Source organism: Corvus hawaiiensis, chromosome 1 (genome assembly GCF_020740725.1).
Source record: "Corvus hawaiiensis isolate bCorHaw1 chromosome 1, bCorHaw1.pri.cur, whole genome shotgun sequence".
In the NCBI taxonomy this organism is placed as follows: domain Eukaryota; kingdom Metazoa; phylum Chordata; class Aves; order Passeriformes; family Corvidae; genus Corvus; species Corvus hawaiiensis.
In genome coordinates, this window is record NC_063213.1 from 5,232,329 (window position 1) to 5,247,431 (window position 15,103).

Genomic DNA, 15,103 nt, shown 5'->3' on the forward strand with positions numbered 1-15,103 from the left:
CTTCTCTGGGCAACCTCTGCCAGGGCCTCACCACCCTAACAGGGAAGAATTTCTTCCTAATATCAAATCTAAACCTACTCATTTTCAGTTTAAAGCCAATCCCCCTTGTTCTACCTCCACATGTGCTTGTCTAAAGCCCCTCTCCTGCTCTCGGAGCCCACTTTAGGCACTGGGAAGTTCTACAAGTTCTCTCTGGAGCCTTCTCTTCTCTGGGGCTGAACACCCCCAATTCTCTCAGCCTGTCCTCATGAGAGATGTGCTTCAGTTCTCTGACAATCTTTGTGCCCCTCCTTTGGACTTGCTCCAAGAGGTCTAAGTTCTTCCTGTGTTGAGGGTTCCAGATGTGGATGCAGCACTCCAGGTGGGGTCTCACCAGAGCTGAACACCTTCAACCTGCTAGTCACGCTTCTCACGATGCAGCCCAGGACATGGTTGGCTTAATGAAAAAGTTATTTTTAGGAACAGTGTTGTTTAGGTTGTTCTTTTTTCTTACAGGAAGTGCAACCAAGCTCCCAAATGATGGAGCTACTGCATTTTCCATTTAGAAAACACCCTGCATTGATACCATCATCAGATATTTCTCTTTCACAGCCCACTTGATGTATTATTTTCTGGTTTACTCATTGACTGTTTGGTCCCGTAAGCTAAATTAAGCAAGGAGCCACAGCAGGGTTTGCAATACTGGGCCTCTATTGTATCCTTCCAGTGCATTGTGCCTCAGGCCCATCTGACTATTACCAACCACTCGAGCATGCACTGTTGACACATAAATGTATATTTGGATGTAGCCTGTTAGTAAATGCAATGTCCCCAGCAGTTTTGTTTGGATGATTATATTATTGCTAATTAACAGAAAATGTCATGACTTTTGGAAACGAATTGCTTGTGCAATGAGTTATTTACTCTGAAAAATTCTCCCATGTAAAAAGATGAGGAAATTATACAGGGGAGAATGGGAGGAATGCTTGGGATTGCCACAGGGTTCTCGGAAGCGGGAGTCTCATTGATATCAGTGGGACATAGCCAAAACCACTCCTGGTAATGTGACTTACTCATACACCTCTAAAATCATCCACATTCACCACTCTTTAAATGCTCCTCATCATTTTCTCAGATACACTTTGGGTTTTAGTTAGTGTCAGGAGAAATAAAGTTTAATTCAGCTAACCTACCAGCAAAATGTAGTAGCTGCGAGGCGGCAATCTTGGTGATAACATTAAAAGGCTATTAGATATTTAAAAAAAAACAATGAAAAATCCCTGGCTGCTCTGCCTCCATGTTTCTGTCAGACTCATTTACATAATGGTTTAGAGCATTATGTAATTCAAATCAAATCACTGTCAGTCAGCACCAGCATCCATTGCATCTTTCCATGGAGCTATGCCGAGTGGCTGAAGTAAACTTCTTTGAAAGAAATGGCAGAAATCAAATAACTCTGTCTCTCTGATGCCAGGGGTCTGACCCACTGCCTATTGCAGTCACACAAAATATTCCCCTTGACTGACATGATCTGAGGATTGCACCCTCAGAACCCATGTAAGCTCTTAACTCTGATTCCTAAACTTGGCAGACAAACCCAGGCAGTTTTCAATCGCAAACAGGCAGAATATCCCTCCTCTCTGGACAGCAATAATCTCTGTCTCTCAGGGGGGCAGGGGGATGAAATCTCTTCCATCAGAATAGAGGAGCCACCAGCTTTCTCCAAATAGTATTGTCAAATTTACAGTGCACTAAATAATTAATCAAATCTTCAATATATCCCAGCAAGCATCAACTTCCTGGTAGATGCCCTGTTATCCTTCCTGAATCTATCACCATTACCAGGAAAGATAATTTTGCCAGTGCACTTCTAAATCTGTGCCTTTTTATTTTTTTTCTCCTTTGTATTTTGTTGCAAAAGCAGTGAAAATGCTTGCCGGTAGCTGGGGCTCATTAACACCAAACACTATCCAAAAACCTCAGACAGAGAGCCTCCATCCTTGTCCAGGGGCACCTGCCATCATAGACAGAGATGCTTTGCATGGGACAAAGAGGAGAATAAAGTACTAGTGACAAAATCTCCCAGAATTGGTGTGAATGTCACTTGAGAGTTATCGCTGTGGGCAAGGACATGTTTGTGCAAAGGTTATGTTTGCTTGGAATAAAGTAGGTGGGAGGATAGGAGAATTTTCTTAGCTAAGGCATAGGAAAGGGATAGAGATGGATGGAGAAGGATGGGAAGCTGGGTATGTTGCAGGAGTATGGATAGGGTGGAGTTCAGTGAAGGAAGTGATTATGGAGTGAAGTGCTATTGCAGACTGGCAGGACCTGCTGTTTCACCTCGTATCAGCCAGATGCAGGAGGGGGACCTGCCACTTCCCACAGCTTAACTTTGTGTGATTTGGGTCTGTCTCCCCCAGCCTTTCACATCCAGTTTTCTTCTTGACCCTTCACCTCAGCCTCTTTTTGTTGCTGTCACATGAAAGAAGGAAAACCTAAATCGCTCTATTCACTATTAAAAATGAAGTTTAGTTGTTGTGTCATGTTCGTCTCTTAATTCAGTGCTACCATTGTGAAAGAGGCCCTGGCTTTGCTTACAGAGTTTTATCCATCTCTCTTAATGTAAACATGTCAGTTCTGATGATTGGCTTTTATGAGTCTGTTTGTTTTCTGCTGATGAAATGTGTCTCCATAAGTTAGATGGGAGGGGATCAGGAAAGCCTTACCTATAACTGTGGTGATACATCAGGCAGCTTTCCGGACGTGGCTCCTTCTTCCCTAGGAGCATGCAGCCAAGACTTTATTGTCTAGCCTAAATCTGCCTTCTTTCTGTGGCAGCCATCCCATAACAGTACCAGAATATATTTTAATAGCTGTTTTACAGCTTCCTATATCCTTATGTCTTTACAAAACACTCTGTGAATAAAATGGACCAGATTTGATATCTTTTATTCATGTGAGCATTCAAAGCACCTTACAGTGTTAGCACTGCATATTATGTTTGGCACAACATGGAGTTCTCCTGTGGGTTTCTTCTTTCTTGTTCAAAAGCCAGTGACTGCATCCTGAGCTGAAAACGTTCCTCTTTCTTGGTGGCTCTTTCCAAGCTCTGTTGGTTCAGAGTAGCAAAGGAGAAATCTTTCCCTGGATCTGAAGGCTGTGTAGCTTATAGTAAAATAACTCTGAGGTCAATTTCTAGTTAATTAAAATAGACATGAAAACCTGTTGGGTGCAAGGAATTTTAATTCTCAGCAAAATATAGAGATGTGCATTGGTAACTATGATGTGCTGCTTCCCTCTTGCTTATTTATGTCATTTGGTTGCAGCATAATTTGAAATAAAAACACCTGCAAAGAAAGCAGAATATTTTTAGCTCACTAAAAATATATATTTTATCATACGAGAAGACTTAGTGCCAGCATTTAATTCTTGGCATAACATTTGTCATCCCCAGATACCCTTTCAATATCGGGATGAAATCTTCTGAATTCATTTCCTTTTAGCACATGTTGGCTTTCTGAAGACTTTATTTTTTCAATAAGTCATTGGCAATGTCAGAATGCCATGATTCTGTTGAGTGAGGAGCCAGCAAAACTCATTAAACTGGATTTAAAAGAAGATACTGAGTAGGCAGAGCTGGTTGTGATGAAAGGCTTGTGGGTCTGTGACTCTGAAGTTTTGTTTTGGACGTTTTGTGCTGTTTTGGTTTTGTTTTTTCCCAACAATGTGAATGCAATGAGTTCTCTTACATATTTATTTCTGCCCCTGATCAGCATCCATGGTGAACAGCAGGGCCTGTTTTGGGAGATGTGTTATGCAATGTCATATCAACCTGCAGGTTTGCCTTGTGACACGGGCAGCAAGAGGAGCTCTGGCTCACATCTCCTCCTGTGTCAGCTTGGGCAGGTTTCAGCACTGTGCTTTGCCTGGGAGAACATCAAGAGCTAAACATTTCAGCCATTCCCATCAGATTTTTGTGGAATACAAAAGTTTTCCCCTGCAGACCAGCCACGGGAGCCTGCCTGGTCTCCACCAGGCACTGGATTCTCCAGCACCCCTTTTTGCACCTTCACCTTGGAGCTCACCCAACAAGATGTTTCTGGATGAGCAAGCATTTGCAGATTGCCTTCACAGGGTGCAAAAAGCTCGGGGTTTTCCAGCTCCCTGCAAGCTTGGTTACCTTCTGGGCCATTAGTTTAATACCTCAATTACACACTCTCTGGTGTTCATGCTCTGGTGTGAAGGTGCTCTTTTTAAAGAAAGCATTTCTAGACAAAGATTCCTGGTCCTAAAAGATCCATTACCCAGGTGTGACTTCCTTGGGCAGAGCTGTGCTGATTTATGGCAGCTGAAGATGTGGCTGATTATATGTGTTAAGAACATGTACTATGAAAACAACCATTGTTTGTGGTCTTGAAAAAATGATGTCTGTTGGAGAAAAAAAGAAACAAACCAGATATCAGCTTAAGCAGGAGTAACGAGTGTGTTGTGTAAAATTTCAAGGACTGTCTTGATGTGAGCACACAGGCCCTCAAAGTGTGTGCTAACAGAAACGGAAATTTTTCAGTTAAAAGAGAATTTCCCATGACACCTCCTCACTGTGGAATGTGAACTGTGGTATAAATGTAAGTGGATTAAGTCTCAAAAGGCTGTTTGTTTGTTTGTTTGTTGTCAGTAAAATTATGAAGTGTGTCTCAGTCACCTAGGCTCTCTTAGCTTCTTGGTCTTTCTACAGAAAGACTTTATTTGATCTGAATTAAAAGCAGGAGTTCTCCATGAAGCCATTACTTCATGGTTGGAATAAAACTTCCATGCAACGCCATATCAACTTATAGTATTTTTAAATATGATTAAATGTTTGTGTTTATGTGTAAATGTACGTGTATGAATTTGTTAATCAATGACGTTAAATTAGATGTGTCATTGCTCTGTTCTTTATTTCCCTAGCCTATTATTCTCATGTTTTTCTGTGCTCTGCAGGTCAAAGGAAAATGCCAAAGAGATTATGTGGAAAAGGAGTGTGTGGGGGGGAAGGATGACTGTGCTCCATGTAGTCTCAAACATTGAAAAGAAATCCATCCACATTACTGTTCTTTTTACCACAGCAGCTAGGAACACAAAATCTTTATTTAGTCACAAACATTTCTTAAAGAAAAGGAGAATTTAGGGCTCTAGATTAATATTTTATAAGATTTTGGACTAGCAGAATTGCAGTGAGAACATCCCTGTCCCCAGCCCACGTTTGGTAGTAGCTTTCTGAGTGCCATCATGGAAATGACTAAGAGGTAAATGAGTAGAGTTCTACTCAAGATGAGCATGTCTGTTAAAGACACTTTCACAACGTTGGTCTTCCAGTTTGGTTCCTTTATTACCACTGCCAAGTGTCTGAAATACAAACAAGTGAGTCCTTGATACAACAGGGAGATCTGCAGGACATGCAAGTGATGTTCTGAGAACCTGACAGATTTTTTGAACTGGAATGGCTGAAGCCCATGACAGCGAGGCTGAAACTGCAATGGAAAACAGCATTTATCTTTCTGAATAAACACAGGTGCTAGCAATACCTAATTTGTTTGTACTGCTCTCACTTCTTGCCACGCTGAAGAAAGAATTCATCTTAGGGCTTTATTTTCATATGCATGTTTTGTTTACATAACCAGCGCGGTTTATCAACAACAACCGATGCTAACTGAAAAAGCAAGAGGGAAATTTTCACTCTGTGCATGGTGATATCACAGAAACAATGTGTTTGAAGCCTTGTACTGCAAAAATATGCCTGTGAGGAATGGAAAAATCCAGGCTCATATTGTAAAAACGTGAGTCACAACAGCTATTATCTCTTAAGAAATGGCATTCCAGCTCTTTGATTCAGTCATTGATGATTTCCCTTTTTAACTTGCGGTGCTTTCTTACCCTTTTAAGAAACATCTGGGCTAACCCTGGCTATTTGTAGCAATGTTTGCAATTCACAGATTAAAAGAAATTAGACATAGAAAGGACCCATGAAATTATCTTGTCCATTTCCTGAAAGCATATGAAATTGAAAAAGAATTGTGCTAAATATATATATATTAAAATGTGGAACTTTAGCGTATATACAATATGAAGACAAAAAATGTCATGAATTATCAATTGTAAGAGTGCTGAAACATACTTTTTTAAAAAGAAAAATTAAATAGATGACTAGCAAAAGCACTAATGAAATTTGTGTAGGATTTTCCAGTTCTTTCTAGGCAGCTACCTTTCTGGAATTTGTAGATAAAATTGAAAAGGTCTGGTTTTGACCAGTTTGAATTTGATTCAGTTTTCTAATAAGAGAGAGCTTTAAGCAAAAATTATTCCCATTAGAAAAAAGAATTAAAACCTCTGATGCTGATTAGGTTTTTTGGGCTATTTTATCTCCTTCACCATCCCCTATCCTTCTTTTGTTTCTCTTTTTTAAAGAAAACTGAGTAGTTCTGTTGACAGAATGGCTTCTCTTGGTAGTCTTTAAGGAAGTCTGAGACTGTAAGGACAAAGCACACAACAGCAGAGGATGAGTTTCTTTGGACTGGTAGCCTGGGAAGAATGTTAAAATAGGACAAGCATAAGTAGCCTTTCTTGCTTGCACCCAGGTTCCTGAGTCAGAGGTGATGCCATGAAGATTTTTTTTCCCTTTTCTTTCATACCCCTGTTATACCTTTTTTTACAACTTCTGTATTCTTTGTGCTTTTTGCCTACATTCTTGGACTTGTTTGTCAAGCTAAGAGACTCAACATTTTAGAGGCTTTGTAGCCAGGGATCAGTGTGCCCCAGACCCCAAGGTCCTCTCCAGAACATATTCTGTAAACTCTGATAGAACCATCCAGGGGAAGGTTCCTTGGGGAGGGGGGCTCACTTGAGCCTCTCATTGGGGAGTCTTTGATAGATATGCTAATTAGTAACACCTATAATGTTATACCAGATCTTTTGGGGGTGTGCATTGCGGTGTGCATTTCGGTGCATTTGACCTGGACGTGTGCACCTAAGGATCCTTAAAATAAATACCAAGATAAAATCCCTTTTCACCTTCTAACTGTGTATGACTCTTGATTTTAAGACCAGGAAAAGGCGTCAGAGGCAGCAACTTCGTGTTAAAACCATTTATGGACCTTTTGCCACTGCTCTGTGATTTCATTTGAAGTTTCTCCACTCATATTATTAGGAAAAGGAAACAGTCATTCCCCATTCACTGCCTTCACAGAGCTCATGATCATGTGGACCTCAACTAGCAGCCCACAATGTTCTCCTCTCTGATTTAGAGACCTCATCTGTGCTCTTCCAGCAGTACTGATCAGGCTTTTGTTGTCCCCTTCAGCACTGAGACAGGTTTCATTCTGGAGAAACAAAAATGGGAAGGACAAAAAAACTTGGAGAATTCTCTGGCCACCTGTACTGATGTCATTTATAGAAAGTGAAATTCTATTTGCTTGCACTGGTGCTGAGTCACAAAGTGTTGAGCGTAAGAAACTCGATTTGTGGGAAAGCTTCTGATTTCCTGTTTTTCAGGAGGAAGGGGCTAAACCAAATGACAAGGAGGGGAGAGGGGAAAGGAATAAGGAGAATAAATCTAACAAAAGAAGAATGTCAGAATACCCCAAACTCCAGGAAGGATAATTCATTTTAGCCCTGCTTGTTCAAACCAGCACTAGTGCAGAACATAATGTACAAGCTTCAGTAAATCATTCCTGTGTGATAGACTGTGATCAATGACAATTTAATGAATTCATTTTAAAATGAAGTCAGAATAGGAGAAACAGTAGTTATTTGAAAGCGTCCTTTACTCCGAGAAATTGAGTCAATAAATATGCTATTTGTCACGCAGAGTCCAGTTAGAGTCTTGTTTGCTAACAAAAATGCTGTCATCACAGAGCCTAATAGACACAAACTATCTGGAACTGTCCATTGTAAGTAGACAAATACCACGTGAAAGCAGAAAACAACAGTTGTGGCTGAACAAAGAAGGGGATCCTGCACACGTTGCTGAATGAAAGAGGGTAGCCCACCTCAAAATCTACTATTTTGTTTGTCACCAGAGTGTATTCTGATTGAGTATGAATGGCCTGGTAGTGGCAAAAATACAAAGTCTGTGTTTCTTCTGTGAAATGAGTTTTAATTGTTGCGGAGTGAGGGCTTCTCTCGCTGGAAAAACATGCCTCTAAAGTCACTTTAAATTGTAAAATATGGCTTCAGTGAACTTGGATGGATTTGTGCAGGCTACTAGAACAGGGATAAGCTTCATCCTTTTTCAAACAGTAGTTTTACATTAATTTTCACAACTATCCATGTTGTTTAGTGCAGATACAAAAAGGCTTTTTGTTCAGCTGTGCTTTTCACGCTTGGTTTTATTCATGTGAGTTGAAGAGATGTGGCAATTCTTACTTGTTTTCATTCAGGCAGAGACTGGAAGTGTTAACATTGAAGTAACATCAGGACAAGATGATCAAACTTCACAGGTTTTGGTTAGAATTGGAGAATAAAAGAATAACCTGAGCTGGAAGGCACAAGGATAATCGAGTCCAACTCCTGGATGTTCAAAATGGTGCTGGGTGAAAGGAGCCTGGTTTTCAGATGATGAACTGGCAGCAGTGGCTATTCAGCATCTTGGAGACTTGGCATGCTCTTGTGAAGGTCCCAGAGCTTTTCCAGGCACATTTGGGCTTCCAACATCTTTCAGATTGCAGGGCGTGGAGGAAAAGAAAATGCTCAAAAGTCCTGAGAGATATCTTGAAGATGGTATTTCCTATCCCAAAGGAAAATGAAATTTATCTTGCAGAAGCCTAAGACAGAGATTATGAAGAATTTTTATGGGAATTAAGAATCTAAACTTGACCCCTCACTCTTTAAATTTGGAATAGAACAGCTGGGGCATTTTTAGATTTTGCATCATATGGCCAGACATCGGCTGATTTAAATCTGCCTTGCAGTCATCTTAGGAACATTGTTCATCCACTCCCAGAGCTGCATTTTCAAAAATGAATTAGGAATCCAAATCTCTGTGGCTTTCAATGAAACTTAAGCTTGTGTGGATCTAAGTTACTTCTTAGTTTGGATTTAGGATCCCAAATGGCTGAAGAGCTGAAGAATATTCCACAGTCTATCCATAAAATCTGTTTAGCTTTCATCATGTGTGGTTCCTTATTGAAATTACAGTTTCAGTCATTTTTGTTTTCCTTGGTGTTCTATTCACCACATAAAAATAGATGAGGCGTTTCCTGATAATATGTAACAAGTTATTTGGGGGTTGAATTTGGGTTTTTTTTTTTTATTCTGATGGCTTTGTTCTTCTTGCGTTTCTTGTGCCACTAACTTTTGGTAACTTTTTTATTTCAGCTGTTTCCACTACTAGGAGTAAAGACCAGTAAAGACAAAGCAGGATGAAAAGATGGCTGACTTCTTGTTACCACCGGGTACTAACAGCTTCCACCGGTTCACGCCCGAGTCCTTGGCTGCGATCGAGAAGCGAATTGCGGAGAAGCTTGCGAGGAATGCCAAGCAGGAATACAGAGAGCAGCTGGGCGAGGAAGAGAAACCTCAGCCTCAGTTTGATTTGCAAGCTTGCAAGAAGCTGCCCGATATCTATGGGACTGTTTCTCCAGAGCTCATTGGGGAGCCCTTGGAGGACATCGACCCTTTCTACAATGATCATAAGGTGAGCACCAACCGTCCATCCTGCTCCTCTGCCTTTGCTAAAGCATGACCACTGCTTCGAGCACTCTGGTTTTTATCTTTCTACAGCCAGTAAAAGTATTTCTTTCCCAGATTAAGGATCAGAACGTTGGCATGAGCAGGGCTCCCAGAAAACATCTAAGCAGGAGGGCAAAGAGGGATAAAAAGCATAATTTAAACTCGTGTGTTTTCAGATAACCCTGAGTATGAATATACAATATCTGAAACGAGCAGAGCAGTAGCTGAGTTAATTTAAGCCAGAGGTTTTTATCTGCCCTATCTTGCCTTCTGCATGAGCTGTGACTCTTCACAGGTCTGTTGTTTATCACTTAGGCCCCTTAATGTTAAGGGCTTCTGGGTGACTTGAGGCTTGTGTGAGCACTCTGCACAAGAGCAGGAGGCACCTTCACAACTGTTCTGGAGAGGAGCAGTTCTGTCCTGCTGAGGAAGAGTAAAACTCCATTTAAGATGCCCAAAATAGAGCTGAAGGGAGGTGTGAGTAGCATGTGCAGTCCTGGCACTTTGCAGAGGGTGAACTTCATCCCAAAGCGAGCATCACCTGATGAGGGATCACGTGCGGGCTGGACCAAAGCCACAACAGTGCAAACAGCTTCTGTCACAGGGCTGTTGACAGCTGAGCTGGGCTGGTTGCTTACTACAGTGTGTTCCCCTTTCCAAGCATTTCAAAAAACAGAGGACAAAATAAAGCTTGGAAGCCCAGTGTATTTTTAGGCAGCTTCCAGTTTTTTCAGGTACTGCTGTTCCTGATTTTGGGCTATGCTATTTCCTGTAAACAATGAATTAATATGACCATAATGGTACTTCTATTAAAACAGCGTAGAGGCAGGTGCTAGAGCTACAGAATGAAAGTTAAATGGATAAAGACAAATAGATCACTTACCTGGAAGGGCCAGAATTAATTTACCTTTTAATTTGCCTGCTATCCCTGGGCATAAGCAACAGGATATAGATTTGCAATTTTAGTGCCATGAAGTTTTTAGACTCAAGGTGGATGAATTGCTTGGATTTTATATATTGGGTGTCTCAACTCTGTCTCTGAGTGAGTATTTTTTCCTCTGTGCAAGGTAGGGCATCTTCAGAGCCCTGCAAATTGGGTCAGCATCCAATCCGCCTTTGTTTTGGGTTTAAGATAGCTCAGAGAATTGTTTTCCTTTGTCCATATTAATCTGAGCACAATGAGAGTGCTTCAGTGCCAGGGTCAGATCCTGATGTGGAACTGTGCCTCCTACAACATTTTACTTGGTGAGACAAAACTGAGAGCAAAAAAGTGTTCAAAGTAGAGAAGGTGGATTAACAACATTGTGAGATCCCCAGCACCTGGGAAGAAGAGCACCACTTAAGTCCTTCCACCACATTTTAGTCTCTAAGTAATTTTTATTTTTAAAGGTGATTCCGCTCTCTTCCCAGCCCCGTGGTGGAGGTGATGGCACAGGACCCACTGAGGGTTGAAGACCCACTTGGGATATTACAACAGGACAGTCAACAGCTCTGTAGGGAAGGCCTTGGACAAAACTTCTCACCAAGTGAGAAGGATTTTGGGGGTCTTGGGAGAGGGGAAAAAGTATGGGATGCTGGCAGGAATTTCCCAGTGGGATGTGGGCTGGGAAAGCTGAGCTCAAGTGCAAATACTGAATGTTCTCATTTTCTATTTTGTTTTCCAGACATTTATAGTACTGAACAAAGGGAAGACAATCTTTCGATTTAGTGCCACTCCTGCCTTGTATATACTTAGTCCTTTCCATCCAATCAGAAGAGCAGCAATTAAAATTTTGGTACATTCATATCCTTTCTGTTGATTTTCCTCCTCATGTATTTTATATGGGTTTTAAACACAGATGGATGGAAGTCAGAAACCATTTTATTTCATTAAGCTGTTTTAAATCTTTTGGCTGAATTTGCCTGCACAAGCAGAAATGCACTTGGATTTTCGGTTTGTTTCATTTTATATTGTTATGTGAGCTATGGAAATGACTGTATCATACTGCTGGCATCACATAATGTGAACTGTGTTGGAGAGCCTGGTGAGTTTACTCAGGATTAAGAGATGGGAAGGGACTGATCATCTTTACTGAAGGGAAAGTGGGTGTAGTACCTTAGAAAGGAAGAGAACCAAGGGAAATCTGCACTGGTGGAGAGCTTTTCTACCAAGCACTTCAGCAATCCCTCCCAGAGGTAAAACTCTGTGACACTGTCTGCAGACACAATTTGATTTTGAACTGACTCAGATCTGAATTTTTTTTTTTTCTCCTGAAACAGAATATTTCAAAAATTGTTTTGTTGATTCTTTTCTAGTTTGTTTATTGGGATATGCTATCCAACTAGGAAAAAAAAGCATAGGCTGTCCTGCTGGACCTTCCAATGGAAGGGCAATGCCTGATTTCCTGTAGGTCTGGTTCTGAAGTCATGCAAGACAGACTGCAATGGTTTGTTTTGGCTTGTTTTTTTCACACAACCCCAGAAACATTATATTCTGACATAGTCACATCTCTCTGGAAGGCCAAACTGACCCAAATGTTCAGCTTTGTGTGAACATTGCTAAAAACACACCTTTTTTCATGACTTGGCTGCTTTCTGTAGGGTGCACATGGGAGACCTGGGAATGATAATTCAAAGTCCACATGCTGCTCTGATCATTCTGTGATGTTTTAGTGATGGAAATCCCTCATCTGCAATGCTCATGTCCACCACAGAGAATTAATAAATACTAAGTAAGTAGCATCTTAGAAACATTGGTTAATTATCAAATTTCAGGAAAAAATAGGGAAAGAAACCATATTCCCACCCCATACAGTGAAAAAAAAAAGGTGATAATATAGATATTCTATCAAAAGGAAAACCAGGTGAAGCTTCTGATTGCAGTAATTCTATGCAAAAATTAGTATGTGGTATCAGCCAAGATATTATTATGGTTACTAAGAATACACGGTAGAATTCTACAGAGAGATTTCCTGGTGGATCTGATTATATGTGCACACAATGCAGCACATGCTGCTGCATACCTAGAGCCCAACCAAGTGTTTTAGGCACAGCTACCTCAGCACAGCCTAGCTGGAGTTAATTGAGGTCAATGCATTTGCCCAGGTATGGCTAAGGGAAGAATCTGAAAACTGAGCTTCTTAGAAAGAAATTGAAAATATTGCCTCCAGGTTTGGAAACTTACTTTGTCTTCTCCTCACTTTTTTCTGCATTGGCTGGTGAAGCCAAGAGGTCACAGGAATGTGTAGCACAGGAGCCACATGCCCTTGGTAGCAGTCAACCAGAAGATAAATAAGCAAGAAATCCTTATCACATTGCTTCCAAGGATAAAGACCACAGAGGAGAGCATTTAAAAGATCTGTCAGGAAAGAAATATGGTCTGATAAGAAGTGTAAAATTTTGGGAGTGGCAGGTCTCAATGTAAATATAAATTTAGCTCCAGAAAGACACAAATTATCACCTTGTGTTGATAATGTCGAGAGATCCAACAGCTCAGTGTTTGGCAGGCACAGGCAGGAGACAACAGCTCCAGTCCCAGCAAAGCAGTGAAGTTCCTGCATTAGGCACTGATTTGTTTTCTGTCAATAGAGACCTTTTGTATCAACCTGAAGTACAAAGGCCCACTGGCTGAGCAGGCAGTCAATATCCCAGGCAGAAAGGAGCCCAAACCCACAAGTACTCAAGCAGATAATATCTGCTTGACATGGACCTGGGAACCAGATCTATCGTCTTGCGTGACTGTAATCAAGCAATCTTTATTTTCCCCAGGGCAAAACCCTAAAAGGAGCATTAGCAAATGGTGCCCTGTCACGTAAATATCTGAAGCAGCTTCTTTAGTGGATGCCATATTTCAATTTTCAGCCATTGAATGCACTGTGAAGGCCAACAGTGGAACAGAATAGAGAGGACAGAGTAAAATCGTCCTTTAAAGAAGCTGTCGGGGTCACATTTCCTGGTTAAGTAGCTGTATGTGGAGTTCTTCCTCTGAGATGTCAGGCAGGATAGACTGTGTGTTCACTGCTCATCCAGCCAAGCCTGAGAAGTCTGGTCTTTCAAAAATACACCCTTCCAAGAGAAAAACTTCCACAGCCTCCTAGTAATGTGTATTACAGCTAACAACTTATCCTTAAGCCCCTTCTGGGTGTTTCTCCTCTTACTCAGTCTGTGAGGTTTCATGAAAGGACCAGGGCCCACATGGCTGCCCAGAAGTGGCCCTGCTCCATTTCTGTCCCAGAGGACATGGAGAGTGTAGGGTTGTATCCCACTTTCTGTCTTCTGCATCATTATTAGCTGTTACTAACATCTTTATTAACTATCTCCACCTATTAACGAGATTTAATCACTGGTAACATTTCACTGATGCCTTATGTTCTTCTTGCCTGCAAGCCAAGGACCATTCTGTGGTGTCCTTAATTTCTCCAAGCAGTTTGCTGGCCTGTATAAAATCTGTAGCAATTGTTATTTCTAGTTTTTCTAGGTATTATAGCTAGTTTCTCTCACTTTACCACTGATCCAGGCTGGAGGTTTGACCAAAACTACCTTTCTTAGTGCCAGAATTATAGATTCTGGTGCATCAGAAAAATAATCTTCTTACAGAATTTCCAATCTTTGTTCATATTTTCTGCCTGCAGCTTTCCTCCCACCTGATTTTGCACACTTTCCATAAGGCAAAATGAGACCTTGTGAAGCACCAATTATACATTCTATTCATTGGGAATAACCTTTGCTTGCACACAGTATATGTAATTTGGCAATGATCACCTAAAGAGCCTCTAATATTCAGTCTGCTAATTAACAATTATCTATCATAATGAAGTCTAGAATAGAAATATGCTGCATTTGACTCGATATCTTTGTGCTAGGAGATAAAATGTATAACCCCAACATATAACTTTTAGAATCAGTTTCTGCAAAGCCTATTCTGTACCCTCAAATTGGAAACAATAGGTTTAATTTATTGCAGAAAGGATCCTGATGAGTAGCTTAGTATATTTAGTTTGTAGGCTTTCGAAAATGTGATTTAATAGCAGTTCTAAGATAGGGAATGGACAATGCTGCTAATATAGCTTATCTCAGTTTTATCTTCTTTGCTTTGTCCTTTCTGAGTAGATCATCATCATGGATTTTGTCTAATGCAAACAATTGCATTAGATTTCAGGTAGGAATACTAATTTTCATTCTGTGGGGATTTCTGTTTTCTCTTTCTTATTTAACACAGACCACTAACTTTGGTGCGTTTCATTCTTTTATGTTCTTTGTAGTTTTCAGCTTGGTCATGAAACCCAGATTGAATACACAATGTATTTGTTGTCCCAGAGCTGACTCCTTACATTTTCAACCTGTTCTCTGGTTTGTTCTCTTTGGTTCTTGAATAAGGAGGTGATGAGACCTGCCTGTAAGTGAGCATCTGGGAAAGCTGTTAGATTCAGTTTATATAATG

At 40.8% G+C, this 15,103-nt stretch overlaps 1 protein-coding gene across 5 annotated transcripts in view; it reads left to right on the top strand.

Annotated features, from left to right (window-relative positions):
• LOC125333446 (sodium channel protein type 5 subunit alpha-like) overlaps positions 1 to 15,103 on the top strand; it is a 216,089-nt gene that overhangs the window by 31,430 nt on the left and 169,556 nt on the right. For all 5 annotated transcript variants that reach the window (XM_048319415.1, XM_048319370.1, XM_048319497.1 and 2 more), the window contains exons 2-3: positions 9,331 to 9,649; positions 11,349 to 11,467. In XM_048319415.1, coding sequence (XP_048175372.1) covers positions 9,383 to 9,649; positions 11,349 to 11,467 — 386 coding nt within the window. In that variant the 5' untranslated portion in view covers positions 9,331 to 9,382. The remainder of the gene's footprint in view (positions 1 to 9,330; positions 9,650 to 11,348; positions 11,468 to 15,103) is intronic.